This window comes from Bidens hawaiensis, unplaced genomic scaffold (genome assembly GCF_021521415.1).
Source record: "Bidens hawaiensis isolate Kalapana, Puna unplaced genomic scaffold, B.hawaiensis_p1.1 tig00007028_1, whole genome shotgun sequence".
NCBI classification, from domain to species: Eukaryota; Viridiplantae; Streptophyta; class Magnoliopsida; order Asterales; family Asteraceae; genus Bidens; species Bidens hawaiensis.
Window position 1 is genome coordinate 172,855 of NW_027491480.1, and position 27,590 is coordinate 200,444.

General features: G+C 35.4%; 4 protein-coding genes and 1 pseudogene across 5 annotated transcripts; 2 read left to right on the forward strand and 3 right to left on the reverse strand.

The window, feature by feature from the left end:
* The first annotated feature begins 2,231 nt into the window (after nucleotides 1–2,231).
* LOC143634126 (putative folate-biopterin transporter 2) lies at nucleotides 2,232–5,213 on the forward strand. Its single transcript, XM_077102289.1, has 5 exons — nucleotides 2,232–2,565; nucleotides 3,262–3,521; nucleotides 3,608–3,703; nucleotides 3,819–3,989; nucleotides 4,644–5,213. Exons 1-5 carry the CDS (start codon nucleotides 2,283–2,285, stop codon nucleotides 5,061–5,063), a joined length of 1,230 nt encoding a protein of 409 aa, XP_076958404.1. The 5' UTR covers nucleotides 2,232–2,282; the 3' UTR covers nucleotides 5,064–5,213.
* Nucleotides 5,214–9,006: 3,793 nt separating this feature from the next.
* On the forward strand, nucleotides 9,007–11,173 carry LOC143634162 (uncharacterized). Its single transcript, XM_077102319.1, has one exon. It carries the CDS (start codon nucleotides 9,041–9,043, stop codon nucleotides 10,919–10,921), a length of 1,881 nt encoding a protein of 626 aa, XP_076958434.1. The 5' UTR covers nucleotides 9,007–9,040; the 3' UTR covers nucleotides 10,922–11,173.
* A 1,117-nt stretch (nucleotides 11,174–12,290) lies between these two features.
* On the reverse strand, nucleotides 12,291–14,362 carry LOC143634163 (ubiquitin C-terminal hydrolase 22-like). Its single transcript, XM_077102320.1, has 3 exons — nucleotides 13,549–14,362; nucleotides 13,084–13,202; nucleotides 12,291–13,004 (listed from the first exon to the last, which is right to left on the reverse strand). The coding sequence occupies exons 1-3, from the start codon at nucleotides 14,340–14,342 to the stop codon at nucleotides 12,340–12,342; spliced, it is 1,578 nt and encodes a 525-aa protein (XP_076958435.1). The 5' UTR covers nucleotides 14,343–14,362; the 3' UTR covers nucleotides 12,291–12,339.
* Nucleotides 14,363–17,175: 2,813 nt separating this feature from the next.
* Nucleotides 17,176–19,651, reverse strand: LOC143634181 (uncharacterized). Its single transcript, XM_077102336.1, has 5 exons — nucleotides 19,508–19,651; nucleotides 19,318–19,413; nucleotides 18,157–18,282; nucleotides 17,653–17,692; nucleotides 17,176–17,576 (listed from the first exon to the last, which is right to left on the reverse strand). Exons 1-5 carry the CDS (start codon nucleotides 19,649–19,651, stop codon nucleotides 17,500–17,502), a joined length of 483 nt encoding a protein of 160 aa, XP_076958451.1. The 3' UTR covers nucleotides 17,176–17,499.
* Nucleotides 19,652–21,288: 1,637 nt separating this feature from the next.
* LOC143634164 (protein TIC 55, chloroplastic-like) lies at nucleotides 21,289–25,752 on the reverse strand (annotated as a pseudogene). Its single transcript, XR_013153806.1, has 3 exons — nucleotides 25,410–25,752; nucleotides 22,624–22,726; nucleotides 21,289–22,540 (listed from the first exon to the last, which is right to left on the reverse strand). The product of XR_013153806.1 is annotated as a protein TIC 55, chloroplastic-like (transcript).
* Nucleotides 25,753–27,590: the final 1,838 nt, after the last annotated feature.

The window sequence follows — 27,590 nt, forward strand, 5'->3', positions numbered from 1 at the left end:
TAAGAGTTTCTAAGCATTGTTTGGTGAGTTTAAAAGTCATGAGGATATAAAATATGTTAAACTAAGTTAAATACTAACAAATACAATATTTAAATAATTTGTAAGATCCAAATTTTATTCCCAAGTCGGGTTAAACATAAATGAATTCAAATACGAAAGATCCGAGATGTTACAATTATGGAGACCCTAGGATCATTCTACACGTTCCAGAGAAGTTCCGAAGCATAGAGAGACCATATCCAGCCTTCCGAACCATCCAGAGATCATCCATATGGCTTACATTATTAGAATTGAAGATCTTTTGATGTCGAGGCGCGACTAATCTTCTCGAATCATACCCGGGATGTAGAGTATTGCATTTTACAGTTTTTCCCATGCAAGAACGAATGATTTGTAATTGTTATTGAATCTATGAGTATTGATGTCTGATGTTACTATGCATTCAGTCGGTTTAGGTTTATTTTGACCAGAACGATTTGTTTGCCAGTTGTTATGATAATTGCTTATAGGGTTGTTTGTACTAGTTTGAATATGATGAAGCATACAATGCCCTTAGTTGAGTCACATTAGCAAGGACTGTTTGATAACCAGTGCCGTGTGTTAGCGATTGTTGATATCTAAGGTTGATCTAGTTAGTCAATCTGTTTTGATCATTGACAATTAATCTGTTAAGTGAACATTAGATTACTGTTTATTTATTTGCTTGAACCCCGGGTGTGATTTATCTTTGCTAATTGCTTGAAATTTTCTCAGTTTACTTGTTTAATATTAAACCCAATCTTTTGCTAGTGTGATAAGCACCCATACTGTTTACTTCATAATTTAAATTTGAGAAATTGATTATATATTGCATTGACAACATACTCCTGGTGGATATAATACCTGGCTTACCCTATCTGCTTATGTTAATTAGGTTTTGCATGATACTCAAATTTTCATAAAAAAAATTGAATTTTCACTAGTGGTTAAACTTAAAAAGAGTATAAAAAAATAGAACTTGGAATGCAACACTTGGATTCAAATAAACAATGTCATCTAAAAAAACATTAAACTTGAAAAAATCCAACCAAAAATGAAACAAAATCCAAACGTTAATTTATTCAAATAAAAATCAAATTCAAACTATTAGACTGACGAACAAAGAGGATATGAGTATACGCCGAACGCATAATGAACTGACTGTGAGCCACGTGAGCAAATGGGTAATTAGGGTAATTTTTCATTCAACGATGTTTTTTAATTGAATAGGTAAAATGCTCATTCAACCATTAAGATGTGACCTTTTAATAAAACAAACGCCTCTAAGTTAATGACCTCATTCAGACCCAAATAAATAACCTCAAACTCTTCTACGGTACAACACCCCAAATAAACATGTCATTTTCTTTCAATTTTAATCTTAGTTTCTTTCATATTAATCAGCTAGTATTGTCAGATATCCCTTCAAGTTTTGGACCGAATCGGCTCGAACCGGAATTCAATGATTTGAAGGACCCATGACTGGGCACGTTTAAGAGTTGTTTGATAATCTTGTGATAAACCATTAAAATACATGACCAATTAAGAGTAACTTGAATAGGTCAACATATTTCTAAAGAATCTTCATAAACCATTTTTTAAGTTAAAGCACACGTCTGTTTCTAACACATTTAAAGATTGACAAGATCACACTACTAAACATCCTTTGGTTAGGTTTCTCATGTCAACCAAAACTTATTAGTTGTTGCCAACATCTTACATCCCTGCCAAACCGTTTTAATTGACACCCCAGTTCAACCTATCATGTATAACGCAATAAGCATCCCATGTTCAAAGAAACCAAGATTCAGGTCAACAATTCTTCCACCTACCTTCCAAAACATCACATTGTGATTCCATATCTCTCACAAGCTTCAGCTTCAATTACTTACATCCATCTGAGCAAACATTTTCAAGAAAAAAATATTAATCAAATACTCAAAACCCATTTCAAGATTTGGCAAGAAAACTACAACTGACCTCCATCAGACCCCAAGATCCAATTTTTACCAACCGTTGACTTTGACTTTTATGGTTTCTTGAAAAGCCCTCAAATCTCAAAGCTTTTTGAGCTGTTAACACCTACCCAATAAATCTTGAAACACCCATTTGGCAAAAACACCTTTTAAGCTTTCTAAATCTTGATATTCATGGTGGAAGAAGGTATAGGCCATGAAACCTGCAACAAGGCAGAGCTTGTTGAACAAGAAGAAGATGAAAATAGAGGCCCAAAGAGAGGTGGGTTTGTGGGGTATGTTAATATTATGACCCCAATTGATTGGTTCAGTAAGTTATCAAGGGAAACACATTGGAGTTTTGTGATGGGAGTTGTGGTGATTTATGGTATTAATCAAGGGTTTGGTGGATCTCTTGGTAGAGTGGGCACAGAGTATTATATGAAAGATGTGCAGAAAGTACAACCCTCTGAAGCACAGGCTTATTCAGGGATCACTAACATTCCATGGATTATTAAACCTGTTTGGGGTCTGCTTACAGATGTTGTTCCTGTTTTGGGATATCGAAGACGGCCTTATTTCGTTGTCGCCGGTAATTATAAAAATTTGATGTTGATTAATTTTGCAGTATAAAGATTTGGATTAGTGACTAAAAATGCCTCATTTTTAATCCTGCATGTAATGCTAGAAGTCAATGTGATTTATTAATGATGCTCCTTTCTTAGCTTTGATATTTGGTAAATATTCAGGTTGGACTTAAGTACTTGCCTATTGTTCTCTTGCAACTAGAAATTACTAATTTTGTTTGACAATATAAACTTCTACGGTTTTCGTGAAGGGTGTTTTGGGCATTTTGATAGAAAATTTTTGTAAGTAGGAGGAATGAATGAGAAGGGGATTTAGGAAGACTTGATTTATGCGTAATATCGTCTCATGGCTTATAGATATGTTTCCTATATCGTGTATGGAGATCACATTAGAAATCTTTTATATATTGTGTCAAAGACTGAAAAAGAAATCTTTTATATAATGCTTCAATTACCAAGAAATAATATTAATAATACTTCAACCGATATAACTTTTCGTGATACGGTGCTATTGTTCATAAAAGGCTAGTTACAGTTGATTACATTCTGTTAACCAAGCATGCGGCACCTTTTTCTTTTGGCGGGAAAAGCAGTTATAACGACCATAATCGTCATCTATAACAGTTATCTTTAGCTATAATTGTTTCAAAATATGAGTCACATAAGTATTGATGATATAAAATGTTTGCAATTTTTGTCAGGTATCATAGGAATTCTATCAATGTTTTTCTTATCATTCCACGAAAAACTGCATATTGCGTTAGCGGTTTTGTCTTTAACTGCTGGGAGTGCTGGTGTTGCAATTGCAGATGTAACTGTTGATGCGTGCGTAGCACAACACAGTGGTGTTCATCCTTCACTTGCTCCAGATATGCAAAGCTTATGTTCCCTCAGTTCTTCAATTGGAGCCCTAATTGGATTCTCTTTAAGTGGTGTTTTTGTACACGTAATCGGCCCCAAGGTGCCTATTATTATTATTATTATTTATTGGCGTTTAAATTACCTACTTTCCCATAATCATTATAATTATTTTTTTTTGTATATAAGGGAGTTTATGGCTTGCTAAGTATACCGTATGCGCTTGTGCTACTAATTGGCCTTGTGCTTAAGGAACCGTACACGCCGAGCTTTGCTTATGGACAGGTACATATGGCTAGCCTTTTAATGAGTTTATTATTTCTGCAATGTTGTTTAATATTTGGAAAGATTTTATCATTTGTGTGTGTAATATTTATGGATACTATTTGTTTGATATAAGGTAAGTGAGAAATTTGTTGATGCTGCTAGCGCTATGTGGACTACTTTGAAATCTGAAGACGTTTGGAGACCCTGTTTGTATATGTATCTATCATTCGCTTTGAGCTTGAATATATATGACGGGTTGTTCTATTGGGAAACCGATTCTAAAGCGGGCCCGTCTTTCTCCCAGGTAGTTTTCCTTCCTCTTTAGTTCAGCCGTCACACACGGATAGATGTGACAAAATGGGCAAGTCAGGCGGGCTGAGTAATGGGTCAAATTATGAGTAATTTTTAGTGTTGGTTGAAATGGGTCTGGTTGACTCACAATCAATATTTTATGGATTTAGTTTCTTTTTTAAAAGTTATTATGTTAAACTTAGATATAGTTATCGAAAACTAAATCATTACAATAATAATTTTATTTAATAAAGTGAGTTAAGAGCTTTTATGTATTATAAAGAGTAAATTATAGTTTTTGCCCTTTAGGTATATAGCAAATTTCAAGAATCGTTCTTAAACAAATGAAATTACAAAATCATCCTTTGTGTTCATAATAGTAACAACTTATATCCTTTCCTCTAGCGGACGTTGATTTTGCCTGTTAAGTCCGGTCATCCCTCATGTGCAAGGCACATGGCTGGAGTTAACAGAAAAAATTAACGCCCGATAGAGGAAAGGACGTAAATTGTTACTACATATGAACATAAAGGATGGTTTCTGTAATTTCCTTAGTTTAAGGGCGATTTTTAAATTTTGCTATGTATCTAAATTCTAAAGGACGAAAACTGTAATTTACTCATATAAAAATACAATTTGGTATCTAATGCCCATATCATGTATGCAGGAGACTATTGGTTTTGTATTATCGATTGGCTCGGTTGGATCCCTTCTAGGCGCGATACTATATCAATATAATTTAAAAACTTACCCGTTTCGAACAATACTATTTTGGGGGCAGTTATTATTTGGCTTGTCAGGAATGTTGGATCTTGTCTTCATCCTGAGACTCAACCTTAAACTAGGCATACCCGATTACGTCTTTGCGGTTATTGATGAAAGCATGCTACAAATGGTGGGCCGTTTGAAATGGATGCCGCTTCTCGTCTTATCTTCACAGCTTTTTCCACCTGGCATCGAAGGCACGTTTTTCGCTTTGCTAATGTCAATTGACAATTTTGGCCTTATGTCATCTACATGGTTAGGCGGCTTACTTCTTCATGTCCTAAGTGTCACAAGGACACAATTTGACAACTTGTGGTTTTGATACGCAACGTGTTGAGAATCGTTCCTCTTTATTTTCTGTTTTTGGTGCCTAAAGGTGGGTCTGATTCGTCGGGTTTTTCTCGTTTGGAAGTGTTGAAAGTTGTAGAAGATGGTGATAATGATATAGAGGTGTTGAGTGTGTCTGAAGATAGTGAATTGTTAAAGCATGAAGTGGAACTTACACCACTTGTTAGTAGTTGTTAGAAGCATTTAGGCAAAACTATTTATGGGTTCAAAGAAACTGTATGTGCACAAAACATTTGTTAAAGTTTCAGTTTATACGGAAAACACGCTTCTATTCTTTACATTTTTTCGTATTTGTAAGAACGACTCGAGTTACGAAAAATAGGATGTAGCATGTTTAGTTGCTTCACAAACAATTTTAGTTTTAGATTTCCTTTTGAATATTGTATACCTTATTGATGTTTTAGTCATGATTACGAAAAATAGCATAAAATTGACGCGCCAAAAATAAAGTTTTGAATGAATTCTACTCGTCCGGGCATCCAACGTATTTTTCTTTTGCTAAGTTTGATTACATAATGGCGTAACACTCACAAGTTATAATGAGAAATGAGAAACCTAAAGCATGTCATAAACGTGTAAAGAAGTTATCAATACCTGTTTTATTGTCATCCTTGGACAACACTAACCCCATAAATAAAGCATGATCTCAATTAAACTAGTTATAAATAATTGTGTAGGAATTACACATAAGGCGAACCGAGAATGCCTGAAAAGGCAGTTGCGGATTTAAAAAAACATTAGGGGTAACCTAAAAAAAATTCGGACCCAGGGGTAGTGACGGACTCAAAGAAAATTTTTTCATAGGGACGAGAAATTTACGTTATATGCATGTCTAATAAATTTTTCCGTTCAAATCCGGTCGTAATGTCGTATAATCATATATTCATCTAGCTTTTTATTCAATTTAAAAAAATATCTATATATATGTTCTAAACATTATTTCTATATATACCAAGTATTAGAAATACGCAATTAAATATTCAAAAATCATCAACTAAATAAAAGGCTAAAAAAGGAAATTTTTTTAATACAATCCAAAAAATGAGAAATTTTGTTTATTTTTCTAGATCTAAATTAATTAATATTGGAAAAAAAAGTAAAATACAAAAAAAAAAAAGAAAGTTGACTAATATTAATAATGACAGGGTCTAAATCTTGCTTTTACTTCTACACTAAACGTCTAAACTAGGTCATTACAACTCACCAACTTTTTTACATAAATATATATTTAATTCTCTTCTAAAATAGATATCTGATTTAGGGATAGAGCAAATTCGGTACCGATTGGTACTGTCGGTATCGAATCGGTACCAAAGTTTTGAGTTTTGTGATCGGTACGGTACCGGTATTTTTCGAATTTTAACCTTCAATACCGGTACTGTCCCGGTATCGAACCGGATATTTCAGTACCAGTACCAAGAATTTGTGATTTTCGTGATCAGTATTTTCGGTACCGGTACAGTACCGAGCTCATCCTTAATCTGATTAACTTCTTCCTTCTCCGGTCATCTTCTACATTTGCTGCCGGAATATCTCAGGTGAGTATATGTTCTCTTTAGTTCCTCCCTAGCCTAGGGGTAACCTAATATTTATTTAGGGATATCCCACACATCAAACAAAGAAGAATAAGAAATCTTTTGCACTAATTTTATACTTTGTCGACGAAGTTGAGGGGTAATCCGAGCTACCCCTAACTCTTATATAAATCTGCCCCTGACCTCTACTAAAAACGGATAAACCGAACCCCGTTATTTTATATAATAAAATACGAGTGATGTCTTAGATATTTTGATAATGATGCACATAAAATAACTAGTAGATGATAAAACCAAATTTGATATGTACTTCTCCTAACATTCTCTTTAAACCTAAAATCTTGCTTCTTTTGAAGTATCTTTGTGTAGGATTCCTTACATAAAAGCCAGTTGTATGTTTTTGGTTTTTTATGTATTTGTTGGGCCTTTTTATGCTTATAAACATGCATGTTTTAATATAAAAACAAATTAATCAACGCATCTAGTTAGTGACCATGCTAACTTGAAATTGGTGACTACATGTGTTATTGTAGTTTTCTCAACTGATTTTGTTTCTTACCTTTTAAATTCTTTACAATTTGGTTTAAATTATTAAACACTGTTTTAAAATTATGTATTTCTTTTATAAATGAAATTTTAAATCAAAATACTTGGAAACTAATTTCTCAATGTTAAGATTTCTTCTATCACCATTGTTTTTTTCAAGTATTTTAGCTCGATCACGAATATAACTTAGTCTATTACTCTCTTTTATGTTAACTATCGCGTTAATTTACACCAAAGCCCAATGTCTAATTACAACTAAATAGTTAAATTTAGCCTGAGCTGGGAAGTTTATAATCAAACTGATAGATACTGAAATATCTTTGAACACAATTCTTGAATCTACCACTAGTTAAAAGAAAAGAGAGATGTTAAGAGAGAGGTGTGTTCAGGATGATCACAAACAAACTCAAAGGATAAGACAGTGTCATATCAAGAAGAGGGATATTCTATATATCTTTTCTTTTTCTTTTTAACATAAGGGAATCCTAATATTTACTAAAAGATATCCAATATATAAAGCGAAGGAAAAAATTACATTGATTTTACACTTCGCAGACGAAATTGAAGAGTAGCCCAGACACACCCTATAGTGGACATAGATTCGCCCATGGGTGAAGGTGAATACAACCGAGAAGAATAGAAGGGCTAGTTTAGGGTTTCATGTTTTATATAATTAAAATAAAAGTATAATTTCATAGCAACTTAACAACCTTAAGCCACATATTCACTCGAAAGACCAAAAGTGTAACGATTAAGCATACAATTATGACGATATGCATGATTCCTTTTAAAAAAAATTAATATGGAAACTTTTGAAAAAAAAAACTTTGTATGAATCTTTTGCTCATCAGATATGGGGCTAAAGACTGCAAGGTTCTAAGTTCGAATCCGATTCTCAAAACAGAAGATAGTGTGATTTGATTGCCAAGCGTTGTCTGTAATCGCGTGTGCATTAGATTGCCTTTTACCTTAGGTTACCTGAGATACCCGCTTTTTATTCATTATTTGTTGCTTGTTAGAAAAAAAGGAAAAAAAAAAGAGAGTTTTAAATTCCAAAAATATATAGCCCACCAAAGCACCCGTTAAAAAGTAAAAAAAAAAAAAAGTGTTTATTTAAGTCAAGGGTTTGCAAGCAAAAACCAAAGCAACAACCCTAAACTAAAACCCCAAATCACAGCTTGGCCGTCTTCACCTCAAACCCTAATTTCATCAGGTAATCAATCAACACAATGCTCTTCTTTATGATACAGCAACCATTAATCATCTTCCAATTCTTGCTGTACCTGCTCCTGCTGTTTCTTTATACTTGTTTACAGATACATATAATATAATAATGTATCATCGTCTATAATTGTTTTCATCTTTTTTATTTAGATTCACTTTTTTTTTGTTATCTAATCAATCACCCAAATTTAGGTTTTGAGATTTGTTAGGGTTTTCAATTTGTTAGTGTTTAAGAGATAATAATCAGTATTAATTTATTGAATATGTTATGTTTTAGTGTAAACATATATAGGTTTTATGTTATATATAGCTTTTAGTGTAAACATCCACAGCTTCAAATTACAATGAATATGTTATTGAATATGTTATGTTAATCAGTATTAATTTATTAATCATATATAGCTTTTATTGAATATGTTATGTTATGTTTTATTGAATATATACTTTTTTGTCATAATTCATTGTAATTTGAAGCTGTGGATGCTTGCTTACATTTGTATGTTTAGATAATCAGTGTTAATTTTGATTTATGGAATATGTTATGTGTTTTGTAAACATATGTATAGCTGTTTTGTTTGGATTCTTATATATTTTGTTTATCGGTTTAGTGTAGTTTGCAGCGGTGGATGCTTGATTTGCTGTAACAATGACAGCCAAAACAAGCATTCTTCGGATTACTTACTCGACCGAGCTTTTAAATGGAGAAGAGATCCAGTTTTCTTCAAATTGTTTTCCTGTAAAAGCTTCACGCTTTGAACCCGCGGGTCATTCGTTTCATGAGGTAGCGCTTAAACTCTCTGGTTGTTTTAAGGATGAAAACAAAGAGGTGGAAGACGGTAGTGAAAGCTCTCCCAAAAGTAAAGAGCATGAGTTTATGCAGTCGAATGATTCGTATAGCAGCAGTAGCAAAGGTAAAAAGAAGTCTGGTGATGGAGCCAACCAGCAAGATCATTATGCGTTGTTGGGTTTGGGTAATTTAAGGTATTTAGCAACCGAAGATCAAATCAGGAAAAGTTACCGTGAAACTGCTTTAAAACACCACCCCGACAAGCAGGCGGCTTTGCTTCTGTTAGAACAAACTGAAGCTGCTAAACAGTCGAAAAAAGACGAAATCGAGAACCATTTCAAGGCGATTCAAGAAGCGTATGAGGTTTTAATCGATCCTGTGAAAAGACGGGTTTTTGACTCTACAGATGAGTTTGATGATGAAATTCCAACTGATTGTGGCCCACAAGATTTCTTCAAGGTGTTTGGGCCTGCGTTTTTGAGAAACGGACGGTGGTCTGTTGCTCAACCGGCACCTATGTTAGGAGACGAAAACACACCACTTGATGATGTTGACTTGTTTTATGACTTTTGGTATGGTTTTAAAAGTTGGAGGGAGTTTCCACATGAAGATGAGTTTGATCTTGAAGAAGCTGAGTCACGTGAGCATAAAAGATGGATGGAAAGACAAAACGCAAAGCTTTCTGAAAAAGCTAGAAAAGAAGAATCTGCAAGAATAAGATCTCTTGTTGACAATGCTTATAAACGAGACCCGAGAGTTGCAAAGAGAAAAGAATTGTTAAAGGCTGAAAAACAGAAGAAAAAAGAAGCCAAGTTCATGGCTAAAAAGCTTCAAGAACAAGAGGCTGCTAGAGTTGCAGAAGAAGAAAGAGTTAAGAAAGAAGAAGCTGAAAAACAAGCCGCAGAAGCCGCTGCACAACAGAAGAAAATAAAAGAAAAAGAAAAGAAATTGCTACGTAAAGAACGAACCCGTCTTCGAACCGTATCAACAAACGTGGTGACTCAGCATCTGCTTAATCTTAGCCATGATGACATGGAAAATCTTTGCATGTCACTCGACATTTTGAAGTTGAAAACCTTATGTGATGACATGGAAACACAAGATGAATGTGTGCAAGCTGAGCTTCTGAAAAAGGCGGTTAATAACTTGGACCCTTCTGTAAAAGATAATGTTTTAAACATAAGTCAACAAAACGGGTCTGTGAAAGTCAACGGGAATGTTCCGAAACCGAAAAAGGAGAAACCTTGGGGGAAAGAAGAGATTGAGCTTTTAAGGAAAGGGATTTTGAAGTACCCTAAAGGAACTTCTAGAAGGTGGGAAGTAATATCAGAGTACATCGGAACCAACCGCCAGGTGGACGAGATTCTCAAAGCAACAAAAACCGTTCTTCTTCAAAAACCCGACCCCACAAAAGCGTTTGATACGTTTCTTGAAAAAAAGAAACCTTCCCAGCCGATTTCATCTCCTCCAACTCAGCAAGAAAGTCAAACCGAAGAAAGTCAAACTAAGGCAGTCAAAGTTCAAAATACAGATGAAGTTGTGGAAAATGGTGTGAAGTTGGATGAAGATGAATGGTCTGTTGGTCAAGTGACTGCATTGATTCAGGCTTTGAAAACGTTCCCGAAGGAAGCTAATCAGAGGTGGGAGCGGGTGGCGGCTGCGGTTCCAGGGAAAACGGTTAACCAGTGCAAAAAGCAGTTTACTTTGCTCAAGGACAAATTCAAAAACAAGAAAAAGTAAATCTTTGGATTTTCAGGCTATACAATTTTGACTTGAAGGGAAATATATTTATTATTATTACAATGCAGATGAGGTATCAAGTATCAACTAGAGACATCTATTCATTTTCATTATTATTTTTTTTAAGATTTAAGATGCAAATGAGTATTTTTGAAGTGGGGCTCACAAGTAGGCTATATTTTATATTATGATATATGATTGGAAATTCAGACGGTTATTTAACGTATTTGACGATGTTTTTTTGTTGCTAATGTTGTATGCATTAGTTGAAGTTTGGATTTACATTTGCTTGTTTGGTTGATTAAAAGAGCATGTTGCCGTTTCATTGATATTTTATCTTCGTTTCGTCATTGCTATGATGTTTGCAGATGCAAAACAAACATTTTCTTAACACAGATCATGGTAGTTTGGTTATGATTTATGAATTGAAAATAGAGAAATATCTAACTGTATTTTTCCAGGTATTAATTGCCAGACTTTCATTTACTTAATTGTGCAATTTGGATGAAATTGGCTCATGAACACAAATTTTAATATTAATCTGTAAAATGATGAGCAACCTGAGTTTACATTGTTCAGGTTTGATGAAAATTTTAGGGCAAACTGCTAACCTCAGTTCTGAAAAACGCAAACTAAATTAATCGGGTTGTGTGAGTCGATAAGTTCTGCTAATTGAGGTTTTTTTTTATGGTTTTGTTTTTTTGCATTGAACTTTTTAAAATGATAAAAAGAGTTTTACAAATTACATATGCACAATTGTCATGGTACAAGCCTCTGGTTGGCTGGTTTGTATGTTAGCATTTTAAATGGTATATATTGATTCAAAAACAACTCAAATAACAACAATTGGCTTCAACTTTTTAGTAAAGCATGGTTTTTGATGGTTGGCTGATTTGTATGTCAGCATTTTAAATGGTATATATTGATTCACAAACAACTCAAATAACAACCGGCTTTTACTTCTTAGTAAAGCATGGTTTTTTATTTTAAATGTACTGATCTATTTCTACTAAACCAAAAGATCTTAAATCTTTTGACAAAAGTGCAAAAACTTGATCAAAAACCTTGTAAATAAAAAGACCCAAAAAAATATAACAATAATCTGATAAGAATTTAATAAATCATTAATTTTACTGGGTATGATTGATTGATTTAGAAGAAATGCAAAAAAACCAGCAAGTCCTCAGTTTCTGAATAAAAGAATTTCACTGTACATACATCAGAACAGTCAACATCCAAAACCCAACAATAAACCACCTCTTTCATTCTCATGGACCACCTTATTCATTCATTCAAACAAAAACCATCCCACAGTTTCAACAACAACCAGCAACCGTCACAAACGAGTCACCGGACGTAGGCGACCGGAGATGACAACCACCACCCTCCTCACCGGATTTATGTCCGGAACTCACCTTCTAGACATAAAAAACCAAATAAATCTGTGAAGCCCTCACCACTTCATCATCAACCTCAGTGATCCATGCATCATCACACTTGTACCATTGCTCATTTAACCGCAAATAAGTAATATAATGCCCCGATTCAAGCATACCCAAATGAGTAATCACCGCAAAAACCTCAAAATTTGTTGAAAACTCAGATTCGTCACCTTCAAACGCAAAGATTCGGTTCCCGAATCTTTTTCTAACAATCGATGACGAAACGTAAGGTGTCATGTCCAAATTAAACGGGAACTGCAAATGTCGGTCGATTTTTCGTGACGCTTTTCGCACTAGCGAGTGTTCGAATCGTTTCACGTGTAAACATAACACCAATGGGAGTCGTTTAATTGACATTTGTTTCACGGATTCTTGTCGCTCTCGACAGTTTTGGCAGTATAATTTCTGGTCAGACCCTAGTTTTTCGGGTCTTGTGAATAGGTCTAAGCAGCTAGTGAGAGTGGATATCGGGGGCTCGCTTGACTTTTGGGGTTTATGGTCAAAGTTTGTATTGAAATCGAGAGATAAATCGACACACGGATCGTAAGTTGTGGATGTGAAACCACATGTTGTGCAAGTAACGTCTGATCTTAATAAGCCCGAAAACGCTCTATGGACTACACAATGGCAGTCTCCGTTATCTGTTTAAGAACAAAACGCTCTAAAAACCCGAAAAATTTTCATTTTCTTATTTGTGTTCAATGACTGCATTAAAAATACCTTTATTTGTGTTTTTTGTTTTCCCTTCTTTTTCGTGGATCCGATCAAGAACCGACATAAAGAATTCATGAGCATCTTGTTGTTCATAACAAGCAAGATTCTCTGAAAGCTTCCACCAACTGCAACAAGAAACAAAAAACCGACTCTTTAATATATAAAACAAATATAACCAGTATAAAACGTTGATCCAAACATGTACTCCATCAAAAAAAAAGTTGACTTTTTGGTCAAACAAGATAAATTTACAGATTCAGAAGTGATTATGCAATTCAAATATCAGATCTATCACTAGCAGACATTACTATTAATATGAAGCTAATCTGTTTGACCTCAACAGTCAAATCACATCTTCTAGACTTTTCAAAACTGATATACATCAGAACTACATTATCAGATCTATCACTTGCAGACATTACTATTAAAATGTAACCAACAAAACAATTAAACACTCAATAGATTGAGTACCTGTATAGAAATTGAGCTGGACTGTACGGCACCCGATCACCCGAAAACACCTCAGAAAAGATAACATCAATGTCACACGACAAACAGAACCGATCGGACGACGTTTTCCGGCACGAATCACGATCATGCCTACCACTAAGAAAATAATTCCTAATAGGAGGAGCATGAAGCAATGCCTGCAACACAGAGTTCATAAAACAAGTATTCCCCAAATTGTTCAAACCCCTCAACCCAACCGGGAAACAAGATTTCGACATCCTCCTCCCGTGATCCCAGTCCCCACCGCCACCGACCCGTTTCAGATTCTTGAAATCGGAACTCAATCCCATCTCAAAACTCAACCTTTTCCTCTTATTATTATTATTATTACTAGATCTAATAACAACCCCTTCAAGATTATTATTATTCCCATTTCCTAACCCTAAAGGCTGCTCACCCATCACAGCTCTATCGAAATCAGGATCATACACCTGATCATCACACCCAAAGCAATAAAGCTCATATCTTTGAACATCCACAGCAATCTCATGACCCATATGAGATTGGGTATGCAAAAGTGCATGATTTGATTCAGACGACACACAACAAGACATTGATGAACAGATCAGACAGATGTATAATCTACCCTCATACCCACAACACAAACTGCATCTGGGTATCTCAGATTTTGATTTTGCAGTTAGGGTTTTTCCGTACGGGCTTGATTTGACCCATTTTTGGATCGAATTGAACCCGTTTGATCCGTACCTGATCTTGTAATCAGAAAGGTTGTTGCAGGGGTTCAGGGCAGACATTATTATTAATGGGGAAACAATAAAAATCAAAACTTGATGGTGGGTTGTATAAGTATTGGTGTAATTGGAATTAGGGTTCAATAATCAAGAAAATAGATCGGATTGAATTTGGGGATTAATTGGATTTGATTTAATGAATCAAAGATTGAATAATGGAAAGTGAGAGTGGAGAAGAAGACCGACTGAATGTTGTATGTTCTCCTTTCTTCTCGTTAATTACGCGCATTAAGATGGGCCGTTGGATTTTCATCATGCGACTCAGGATTTGATCCTGGCCGTTGATGGGAAATTATTGTGCTATGGTGTATGAGGACCTCATCTACAAGTTGCGTGGGAGTTTTGTATTGGTGATGATCCCACTCATTCTTAATCTTTTGTTAATTAAGAGAAAGAAAATTGCAAAATTGCATCTTAATGATCCGTTAAGAGACTATATCTGTATCGATTAGGAGTAGAGCTTGTTTAGTTTTCTAAAATAACGTCTTTAAATGGTTTATATAGTCTCTTAATGGGTAAGTTTAGAGACAGCTGAATAAATAAGAGGCTACCTATTAATCTTTATCTGAATCAGTAAAAGACATTACGTGTTTAGTTTACTAAAAAGACGTCTCTTAATGGTTTGTGGAGCCTTTTAATGGTTATGAGAGGTTACCTTTTAATGGGTCAGACTTAACGATTCAGCACAAGATTATCAAACAACATATAAGAATATAAAACAAGGCATTTGGTATTCTGGTCCAATAACATGGTGTGATGTTTAAGGTTTAGGATCTTATGGTCTCAGCCTCTGTGGTTTAAAACATGACTCGTGACTAAACAAGATTTTCTCATAATGATAGGATTCTCTCTTGTTGTTGCTCCTGAATGAGTCATATATTTGGGCGTGGGAGTTTTGTATTGGTGGTGATCCCACTCATTGGTAAGCTTTTGCTTATTAAGAGAAAGAAAAATGCAAAATTGTCTCTTAATAATTCCATTAAGAGACTATATTTGAATCGGTTAGAGGTAGAGTGTGTCTAGTTTACTAAAAAGATGTCTCGTAATGGTTCATGCTAAATGGGTACATTCAGAAACATGCTAAATGAATAAGAGGCTACCTATTAATCAGTCAGATCTTTTAATGATTCACCACAAGATTGTCAAACAGCCCATAAGAATATAAAACAAAGCACTTGGTTAAGGTTTCAGATCTTATGGTCTTAGCCTCTTCAATTTGAAACCTGACTTATAACTCAAGTGGATTTTCTCATAATGGTGGGATTCTTCCTTAATTGTGCTCCTGGATGAGTCAGACATTGGGCGTTAAAATTAATATAGACGGATGACATCTCATCTCAAAATAACTCACTCATGTATTTAGGATAGTTCCAAATACTGTTTAAGTAAAAGAAAATAAAATGCAACTCAATCAACACAATTATAGTTACGAGTCTCATGACAACATCAAGGATTGTAGTTATGAAATGGGTGTTAAACATTGTAACATGATACAATTATCATGTGACACATGGTTTAAAGTTTCTGTATTTATGTTTAATCGCATGTTTATATGAAAAGCGTTTAGTTTGGTGGTTCATACTTACGAGATAATGGTTGAATAATTAAGGGGCCTTCACAAAAGGTCACAAGAGATTCTATAGCCAATTTTAATAATGTTGATTGTGATTTAAGTATGACTAATGGTCCCACATGGGTTATCATGTTGATCTTTAAAGTGATAGATGAAATGATTTGTTGGAAAGAATTATGTATTAAAAAAGGTGGTTTAGTTAACCATTAGTTAACCAAGGTGTGTTTGCTAATTTATAAAAGAGAAGAGAGTAGTATAAAAGCAACACAAAGGCTTCTAGCATCACAAATTTTAATTTCAGCAATTTAATTTGTTGAAGCTTACAACACAAGATAAACATAAAGGCTATCAAGCAATGGATTGCACCAACAAAACGCTACCATTTGTTTACAAAAGAATGCATCCTTGCTACCCTAGAAACATACATAAAACTAATTTTGTTATAATTACACTTCCATGTTCAAGAAAACGGTAACGTCAATATACGTTAATTTCATTGTTAATAGTTAAACATCATCGCGTTTTGTTAAGTTAAAATGCTTGCAGGTTGATTTAACGACTAGTTTTAACATAATAATACAACATTGAACATTGGTAGCATATTAGTGCTTGAATGTACTGCATGTTTTACAAATAAAATGTTTTATGGCAGAGAAGACCTAAAACAAGCATGAGTGTTTATATCAGTTTATTTTGACGGCATATAAACTCATCCCGTCTCTCTCTATCCGAACACTGCAAACAAGAACCGGAGACATATGTCTAAATATGAACACCAACAACATATTCAACGTCTTGTTAGAAAAGGTAAAAACTGTCCTAAATCTATGATGGTTACTTGAATGGGTCTTATCAAGATGTTAATATAGTACAATCTGAGGACAACATTTAACAACCGATCACCATAACTCTCTATGTAATGTAGTTGTTAAGGACACTAACAAAGGCTATAAACAAACAAAATCATTTACAAAGGTATGATAAAACATATTTTTCTAGTTTAAGACTTTAAGTTATAAACATACCAATACGGAGATAGTGTAGAAGAATGTGAGGCGTGAGTGCCAGGCCGTTATATGCATGCAGCTCTTTATTCTAACCCTCTTAACATGAGCAGTTGAGCATTCAATTGGTCGTGCATCTCACCCTTGCCTGGTGTCATGAGCGTATGCAATTACAACATGACACCAATCGTTCGCTCACCTTTTGATAAGATTTCTTTGACAGGTGTGTCTTTCAAGCAATTCGACATCGCATAAACTTTAATATATATTTGTAAAACAAAATAGAAATACACAGTTTGATTCAACCTAAACGGCCAGTTCAGACGTTAAAACTGCAGACTAAAAACCATATACAATGTTTTGAAAATAATTCAAACTGACACGGATGGTTAGCCTGGTCAAACCATTCAAATTGCTCCGGTTTGACTGTATTTTACCAGTTTCAATCAAACCATGTAAAACCATAATTAAAAGAACCAAACACAGTTCATCTTTGAGACATTTAAACAAAAGGAAAACGAACCTAGTGACTTGCAACATCATATATTTGAGATAAACTAATGATGCGATTTAGGATGTGTCATTAAGTACCATGAACAATTGCTGAGAACAGCATCTTGTTAATATCCTCTGAATCTGAATCTTCATGACCATCGTTTCCTGCAGTATGCATATTTGGCATTACAAAATGCTTCATTATTAGTGATGAAAGAATTAACCAATAACGACACATTACCAGTTTTAGATCTGACTTGTAGGGCCCATTCATCGATGACCTGTTTATAACATTCAAACATGACACTGTCAATTAAAATCCTCTTGTTTAAAATAATTTCCCAAACATGAAACACTGAAAAAAAAAAAAATAAATGTAGCAAGAATATAACTAATAACTCCCAATATACCAACCACACATAAGCATAACAGTTGGGAAGATTTTAAGTAGACCCCATCCGTAAATATATAAAAGAAAATCTATTTTCCAGGTTTAATTTACACAGTTTGGTTAAAATCTTATGTTTTTATTAGCAAGTTTTAAAAATAAATCTACCTAAAAACCTTCCATCACTGTATTGCAGGCAGTCATGGGATATCTTGCCATTATTATTTTAGGTTGTTTACTGGCAAATAGTGCAAATCTATAAGCACCACTTGGAAAACACAACCGATGAAACTTGAACCACTTGAACAAACTTCAAAATGTAAATCTATGCCTTAAAATAAAGAAAATAAACGTCACCTCGTTAAAGTTTGTATAAGCAGGATCATCCGAATCATTGGTGACAGGGATCCCCATGGAAGCTTGCAGCCTTTGCGATGATGCTCTGTTCCCAACTATAGTTGTCCTTGCTTTATCAATCAAATCCTACATCACAATTAACAAAACTTGAAATTGTATGATAAAGTGACTAATCCATTATACACATTTTAAAAAGGTTCAATTAACTATATATCATACATTTATATTCATACAGCGTATCCTTTACACTTTAAAAGATAGTAATTAATACAACATTTCAGTTTCACCATGAATAATCCAGAGAGGGGCAGATTTCAAATCTCAATTAAACCCTAATTAGAACCAACAATGCACAATTAAAGGGATGCAAAGGAACTGAGCCGCTCCGAGATCGGATCGAAAAAAACTTGAAATGAGCCAAGCCTCAACTAAAGCTCGTTTAGTTATCAAGCCCGAGCCTTGTGTATTATTAACTTTTAACTATTTTGGGTCCTTTTAACTACACAGCCAAGCTGAGCTTTGGCTCCTTTAAGGTACGACATACAAGCTCGGGCCTAGCAGTTATATGAATATAAACGCAACATTTTATAGCATGCTATTGTTTTACTTTAAACAATGACTTGTTAAATACGGATGATCATACTAATTATTATTAATGGCATATCGAATAAACTAAATTTATCAAAATAGTTAAAGACCCCGGTCAACACGCGTTTGCCCCGTCTATAATTTAGCATGTGACAATTTTGTTAGTCCGAAATATTAGTGTCGTTTTATTTTGAGGTTTAGTAGAATAGATTAATAAAAATAAATGTCTTATAAACGAAACGTTTAGTTAAAAACAAAAGCGAGCGGGTACGTACACACAATATCTAGTTATTTACCCCTCCCTAACTCTACATATATATTCATCCTTAACTTCCTCAATAGAACAATACCTAATACAATTACAACTTAATAATAGCATGCTTTATAATGTAGCGTTTATATTCGTAATTTGTCTTTACCGCTAAGCTCGGGTGGAATAGAATAAAGTGTAAAGGATATGTTGTATGTATGTATATAATAAATGTGGGATATATAGTTGATTAAACCTAAACACAAACAAACAAACAATAATAGAATGGAATAAAATTAGGGTTGATATGTATGTGAACCAACCTGCTTGGCGGAGAGTAATTCTTGGCATTGGTCTTTAAGAGAGGGTAATTGGTCTTGGATCTTCTTGATTCTAGCCACAAGCTTCATCGGATTTGCCTGTTTTAAAATAATAATAATAATAATAATAATAATAATAATAATAATAATAATAATGGAAATAGGGAGTTGGTAAAGTAAAGTAGGTACGTGCGTTATCAGGATAGACTTGGCGAAACTCCTTGTCTAAGCGGTTGTGGACTACGGTTAGATCGTTGTTGGCCTTGGTCAGCAGGTTTACCAGACCATCCACCGCTTGATGGTGGTGCTGGTGGTCGCCGTTGCCCTGGTGACTCATTTCCCTCACCGTCTCTGTCTGTGTAGCTGGTCAATTGAACTGCTTGCTTATAATTAGGCGCTGCTTGCTTTGTCTAGTCTTGGACTCATCATATGAGCGGCAACAGCTCGCTAGGCATGCGTCTGGGACGGACCAACAAACCCAAACGTTTCAACACAAATCAAGTATCTTGATCATTAAATATTTGGTCTTTGACTGGGTGTTACTGATTTTTCTGTTTTTGACTACGAATACGATACACCTTTAATAAAGTTATTTGCTTGAGTAATTCAAGGCTATATAGGAGTCACATTGTTTTCCCATGTATTGGCCATCTATTTATCATAGTAATTTCGGTTTATATTTTATGGATGCAGATACTTTAAAAGAGAGTTTTGTCTAAGCAGCCTAAAAAGGATTACAAAAATTATAATGTCACTCCTCAAATTTTCATCCACTTGTTTTTTTCTAAGAACAATACAAAATCTAGAAACAACAACAAAACAAGATAAATAAATAAAAAATGAAAGTAAAAATCAGGACAAAAATGTTGTACCATGTAAGCATAGAAAAAACTCACTTTTTTTTTCTATAAATTGTTATTTTTATATATTAATATAGTACTTAAACTACAGATGAAAAAAAATGTTTGATTTTATGATGCATTTTTTTTTTAAATAACGTCGTATGAAATATGAAGGTTTTAAAAAGTGAGGAATTTGTTTTTTTGAAATCAACAAAAATAGTTGTCTTTAATATATCATCTATTTTCTCTTTTTTCTTATAAAAATGAAAGGTCTAGATGTCTTCCTAGCCTACTTGAAAGTTTACGAATTTATTTTTTTTTAATTTAATTTCGGTTATATAACCTGATGCCGATCAAATTCATGCTAGTTTGTAGCCACAAGGCGTGAGTTTTGTTTTTATTTCTTAAATATGTTAAACCTTTGTAATTAGGCGTTGACAAATGTACTTTTGGGGTTAGTTCTAATACCGTCCGACGGTTTAAATATGTTTTTTTTCTTTTTTGTCATAAACAATATGAGTACCAATACTATTCCGTGCATTTACTTTTGGGCTAAGGAGTCTCCCCCTCTTGTTGGGCTAAGGGACAATGGGTTTGTTGCCTGTCAGGCAGCATTGAAGGTGGCCTCGGGTAAGGTTGTTAAACACGAGAAAGCTTGTTTGGAGAATCAACACGTGTTTATCCCCTTTGCCTTTGACACTTTTGGTTACTTAGCTCCAGATGCTATGGACCTTTTAAATAGAGTTCAAAAGGTCATGCATAGCAATTTATCGGCTCATAAGAATCAAAACTTTGTTTTTAGTAGGATTGGGTTTACTATCCAAAAGGGGGTTGCGGCGCAACTTGTTGCCCGCTTACTTGCCACTACATTGTAAATCGTTTGGTTGGTTTTATCAGTAGTTATAATTTACTTTTTCATGTTTACCGTCATTACCGTTACGGATCTAACCAATGCCGACCGACCGAATTCGTGTCTTAGTAGTTTGTACCGCCACAAAACGACAGGTTTGTTACCTACGCAACCGCGTTGGTCAGCCTTTCTAAACATATTAACCTTTTACTTATTTATAGTTTTTAAAAAAAAACAGTTATGTCAGTTACAGATGGATTCAACCTCCATGATCATCAACCAACAAACACTTCAACTATAATTCTTTCATAAATCTATCACAACAATAGTCTATACATTACAAACACAACAGAATCAAGGTGCAGAATAAGCCCATAAACAAACATTCATTCTTACAACAAAATTGAACTCATTTCTACAACCTCCTATGAGTCCTTATAAAATTGGTCGTGTTCATATCCACAACCGTCGAGCACACATAAGCTCCACCACCACCCGCAGCCGCCAAAAACAACAACACCGCCTTCCACTGCCTTGCGTTGACCAGAATCGCAAAAGTCAATGACAAAGCTGCCACCGCAGACAACCTGTTCTTCCATGTCTCAAAAGCTTTCACAACATTCCTGCAGTCTTTACAATGAACCACATGCCTAAAATACCTGTTAGCAAGATTTGGTGCGTATTTTATTCCAATTCCGCCCTTCGTGGGCGAAGAAGCTGCAATGCTCGCAACCAAACCCGCAGGTGCGTGCTCGACCACTGCAGGCTTGTCTGGCAATGAAATGGTCGAGTGCCCGAAATGGTAAGGCATCCCGTGCCCGACTTTATCCATCCATTTCCTATACTCGGCGACCCACGTGTCAGATGATTTTAAGTTTATATAAAGTCCTTTTGTGGGCACTTTTTCTTTCATTAAAATCTCGTTTTGAGACGATAAAAACCCCATATCTTGTTCGAATACTTTCCCAGCGTTTTGATGGAAGTACCATTGCGGGAACACGTTTGCTAACGGAGATCTTTTTGTGCCCCCGAATCGCACTATAAGCATTGACTTTCCTTGACCGGTTGGCCTGCATAAAAAAAGGCCGGAAAAGTAATTTGTCACGCCATCTTTGTCCACAATCTCACGGTTATTTTGTAGGTTACACGGGGCCTCAAATCTTAAAAAGTTTGGTGTGGTTTTATCGGATTCCCGGCCCCACCAGCCCGCAAACCCACGAGCGGTTCGTTCCGTGACTTCGAAAACTAGCGGCTGCGCGTCTTCCCGTTTGGCACTCCAATCAGTTCTATCGTGTGAAATAGGGACGTGAGCAGGGTCCATTAGGTTTTCAAGAAGAATAGAGTGGTCATACGGAAGCTCATGAATGGTTGAAATATCCTTAAAACCGGGCCGGGCAAAGTTTTCAAACCATGGGATTTTGTTTGGGTTTGGTGGGATTTGATGTGACATCCATATCCAAATAACGCCTTGCGAGTCTTTGATTTCATATGTTTTGGTGCATGCCGATCGAGGTATTTTTGCATCTGCAGGAAGCTGTATGTGTGCATTGTGTAATGGTGAATTAGTGACAGGTGAAAACATCACAATGGGTTAAATATATGTCATTAAAAACAGACCTGAGGAATCTTGACACATTTTCCTTCGCCTTCAAACTGCCAGCCGTGGTATAAACATTCCAATCTTCCATCAACAATCTGGCCCTCAGAAAGCTTTGCTAACCTTAATACAATTTATGCACACACATTATATGCTTGTTTTGGTTATTGTTTGCTGCATTCCGGACTAATTGGCAGATATCATATCAGTTTTGAATAAACGACGACGAATATTCTAACAAAAAAATTAAAAAGCAAACTGATGATTACAAGATGACACAGACGATTTCTAAGTCTGTAAATTACATGTTTTGTATCTAGACATGTATTGCTAGCAAGTGCCAACAGAATATCATTTTCAAGAGAGTAACATGGTCTGCCTTTTTTCTCTAAGTAAGACCATGTTGGGTTTGGGGGTCAAATTGATGAATCCGAAAACGACCCGTATATTTATTCGTGTTAAAGATATCATCCGTGAGTCCTTGACTAGGGCACCTAAAATCATGTAACCAAGTGTGTAAACGTGCCAAGCTGCTCATTAGCTACTCGAGATTGGCTCGCTAAAAGCTTGAATCGAGCTTAAACGAGATCAAGCCCGAACCTAAGGATAAGCTTGTTTAATAAACGAGCTCGAGCTTTAGAGACAGAGCCCGGAATAAACCAAGCTCAATCTCTTGTAAGCTAAATGAGCCGAGCTCAAACTCATTCAACCTACTAGAGCTTGGCTCGTTTAAGCTTCACATATTGAGCCCGATTTTCATAAATCACTCATGAGCTGAGCTCGAACTTTAGAGACTAGTATAACTCATTTATCTAAATGAGTCAAACAGATGTAAATGAGTTTTAACCAACTTGTAACCAATATGTTAATCGGGTTGGCATGTTGACAGGTTTTGGGTAATGAACCTGAACATGACCCATATAATTTTCTGTGTTAAAAATATCATCCCTAACTCGGCCACTTAAAATCATGTAACCCACAAATCGGAATGTGTGCAACGCTTTTATATATCTAAATAACTCAAACAGGTTGGCGGGTTAGCCTTATAAAATAATATATAAACTTTTTATACTAGTTCTAAACGGGTTGACCTGTTTAATTAAACGGGTTGCCAGTAAACTCAAGCATTCAAGCACAAAACTCAAGCATTCAAGCCTTACAAAATCTAACAGTTGACACGTCGCACTACGTTCTTGCAGATACTTTGTGGTGTTTGGGCGCGCCATTATAATAATCAACTGTAATAAAGTTGATTTAAAAGAAACCAACCCATTGCTTGAAGTTGTTATAATCATTTTTTATAAGTGCATGCTTTAACTCATCATCATCATCGTACTCAGTATATCCCACCAATAGCAAAGCTATGATAGGGTCTGAGGAGGGTAAGATGTAGACAGCCTTACCTCTACCACGTAGGAATAGAGAGGTTGCTTCCGGTGAGACCCACGGCTCGATAGTAGTTTTGCATCAAGCCTTGGACATAAGGCACATAACACTCAACCATCGGCACACCGGCCGATTGGTGGATGTACATTGTACCCTTGTCTTTCGGCTATCAACGCCACCACATGATGCCTGATTAACCTTCCGCCATTTTTAACGTTATTTTCACGAGATTACTAAAACAACGTCAAAATTAGTGCAATTTCGCTTTTGCCCACCTGAGGGTTCACACATATATACATTATATGCGCGCACCAAAGGGTTCACACATAACATTACATGCTTTAAGACTTAACATTTAATAATCAGTTATGTTGCAGCCAGTGATCACTACTTAACTGCATATTTAGATTTTGATCACACAAGCAGATTAAACATAAATCCCAAAATAGATCAGACCAACTCAAAGTTTAATAATCGAATTGTTGGAAATTAGGCCTAAGAATCCCAACAAAGAATTTGATCTCAATATTTTCTTTTTACTATAATCTTTTATCCTTAAACCATCTATTTATACTAAAATATACCATACTAATCTAACTATCTACCTATACTATTAAAGCAACACAATCCTTCCACATGTCATTCAACTAGACCCTCCACATAGATTGTCACTGCCAATTGTACAAGTTTCCATTTTTACAATTTCCACTTTATGAATGATAAAATGAAAAATATGTTATTGAAAGGAATCAAACTCATTACATTGCTTTTAAAATGTTTATGGCTTACCACTCAACTAAAATGAATTGATAGTAACATTCTTTTTTTCTTAACTGGTAAAGATTCACAACCTTCTATTTTTATTTTCTAATACAAGTACAAATTATTTTTACTAATCCATGTGTGAACCCTCGGGTGGGCAAAAGTGAAATTGCACTAATTTTGACGTTATTTTACTAATCTCGTGAAACTAACGTTAAAAGTGACGGACGGTTAATCAGGCATCATGTAGTGGCGTTGATAGCTGAAAGATAAGGGTACATACACCGATCAGCCGGCGTCCCGATGATTGAGTGCTATGTGCCTTATGTCTAGGGCTTGATGCAAAACTACTATCGAGCCGGGGGTCTCACCGGAAGCAGCCTCTCTATCCCTATGGGGTAGAGGTAAGGCTGCCTACATCTTACCCTCCTCAGACCCTACCATAGCTTTGCTATTGGTGGGATATACTGAGTACGATGATGATGATGAAATTCATAAGGTATGTTATTTTTTTAACCATCCGTGTCACACGGGCTCTATCCTAGTCCTAACATTATTATCTCTACGAAGTAAATCAAATAACCGAAAATACTAATTAATTAAACTAAACTGGCCACTTTAACCCATTCAACTTTCTTTTGACTCGTTTCAAGATTACCTATGAGGGCAGCGGTCCTCGTAACAATGAAGCTCGCCATTACCATCGCGATACAAGACAACTTGTTTATCGAAAACGGTTAAACCCAAAGGCGCATCGTCGGGTACGTCCTTGGTTAAATACAGCGGGTACCATTCTCAGTCCAGTGGTACGCAACCAGGTCAGCTCTCCCTCTCTCCTCGTCAACAAGAGCATCTTCTTTTTCGTCACTGGAGATGTTTGGTGCGGCACACTTGAGTGGCCGGCTTCTGAAGAGAGTTGATGATTTGGGGGTGGTGGTTCTCAAGAGGGCTGTTGGTTTAGTGGTGTGGAAGAGGACTGGGGTGTGGAGTAAGAGAGCCATTGTTAAGTTTATTTGATCGGAAAAGAGAAAAGTGGAGACATTTTGAAGGAAAAGAAAGGTAGCTTCTTGTGACCAAACTCCATTTTTGGCCACACGTTAGGGACTGGAGCTGGAGGGTAAAGCCGTATACTAGTTTTTTATTTTTAATTATGTGAAAACAATAAAAAATAAAATCATCTTCATTTCACCTTTAGAAGGGAGCCCACTACTCTGTAGGGATGAACAAATTCGGTACCAGTACCGAACTACGGTGCCGGTATTTCTCGAAATTTTACCTTTAATATCGGTACTATACCGGTACCGATATTGAACTGAATATTTCGATACCGGTACCGGTTCCAAGAATTTGTAAATTTCAGGACCGGTATTTTCGGTATCGGTATCGGTAAGGATCAATTGAAATCCCCTTTTTTGGGATAACTCCCAAAATAGGCTAGTTGAGGAGGGAGAGTTTTAAAATAGGCTATCGAAAAATCTCACGGATCAGACAGATTTTTTCTTTGAAATTTCATGGGTGGGGGTCAGTATCTTTACACGTCTCACTCTTTCATTGGGGAACGAAAATCATCGACGGAAAACCAAATGTCACGGCGGAAATGAATTTCGGTGAATTATTAATGGAAATTTTGAAACGTCACATAAGGGACTTTATTCCATTACCTCCCATATTTTTTTTTGAACGGCGGTCTTTTTTTGTCTTTAATACAAAATGAAATATCATATGATTACAGGCTATTTTTAGTTTACACGAAAGCAAAATTATATTATTATTATTATTGGCAAAATACTTTTTAGTACAAAATTAAATATCATGACTAACTAGTTTGATTATTTCCATTCCAAACATATAATGAAACATATAATGAATGTGTTATTTCAAGCATTTTTTTTACATGAATGAAATTTATTTCGCAAATCAATCTTCGTTGGTCATGGACAAATCAAAAACAAAATCAAACAGGGGCTGAATTGCTAAGCATGATTAACCTGCTAATTCAATTTTGTAATTGTTGACTATCGCTGATTGATACGTATTTTATTCAAACAATTTATAATTTTAATGAAAAATTACATACGTAATTAGAAATTACTACTTATTGCGTAGTTATCTAAATTCTTTTTTAAAACTTACTATCTAGATTGTTTATTTAAAATTACATGCCCGCTTTTTGCCCAATTTGGGTCATTCACGCTGCGAAAACAACCACCCATGGCGATGTTTGGGACGTTTTTGGTTGATGAAGGGTGGGAACGTTCCCGTTCTCCAAATCAACATCTCCCTCAACTGCACAAACATTCCAGTAACCTTAATAATTTGATGGTCACACCCAGCCCTCCAAACATTTTTGGCATGCCACCGTCCTCTACTTCAGTTTTACTGCGCTTGTTTTCATAACCAATAAAATTTGAGCAAAACTGAGACTATTCAAAACCCAAATCAAGCCCCAGAAACCCGACATTTCCGATCAATAGCCTTGAAAACCCAACATTTTTGTATGGTCACCGACGTATATAACACTACGATTACTCAAACTACCAATGTCTATGACACTACCAATTACTCAAACTACCACCCATCATATAATTCTTTTCTCTGACTATGATTTACTAAAACTATCGCCCATCACTACAAACAATTTAATCACAAAAAGCGAGAACACTATCAAAAATACAAGAAATCATAACACTTAAAATCAAAACACCTGTGTTTCAGTACTAAATTCAACATGAAAACCAACCTGTAGTCTGCCACAATAATAAAATACACCTGTAACTAATTATGCATAATAATATTACGTTGAACAGGGTTTTCCAATTTAAGCCAAACACCCAGACCG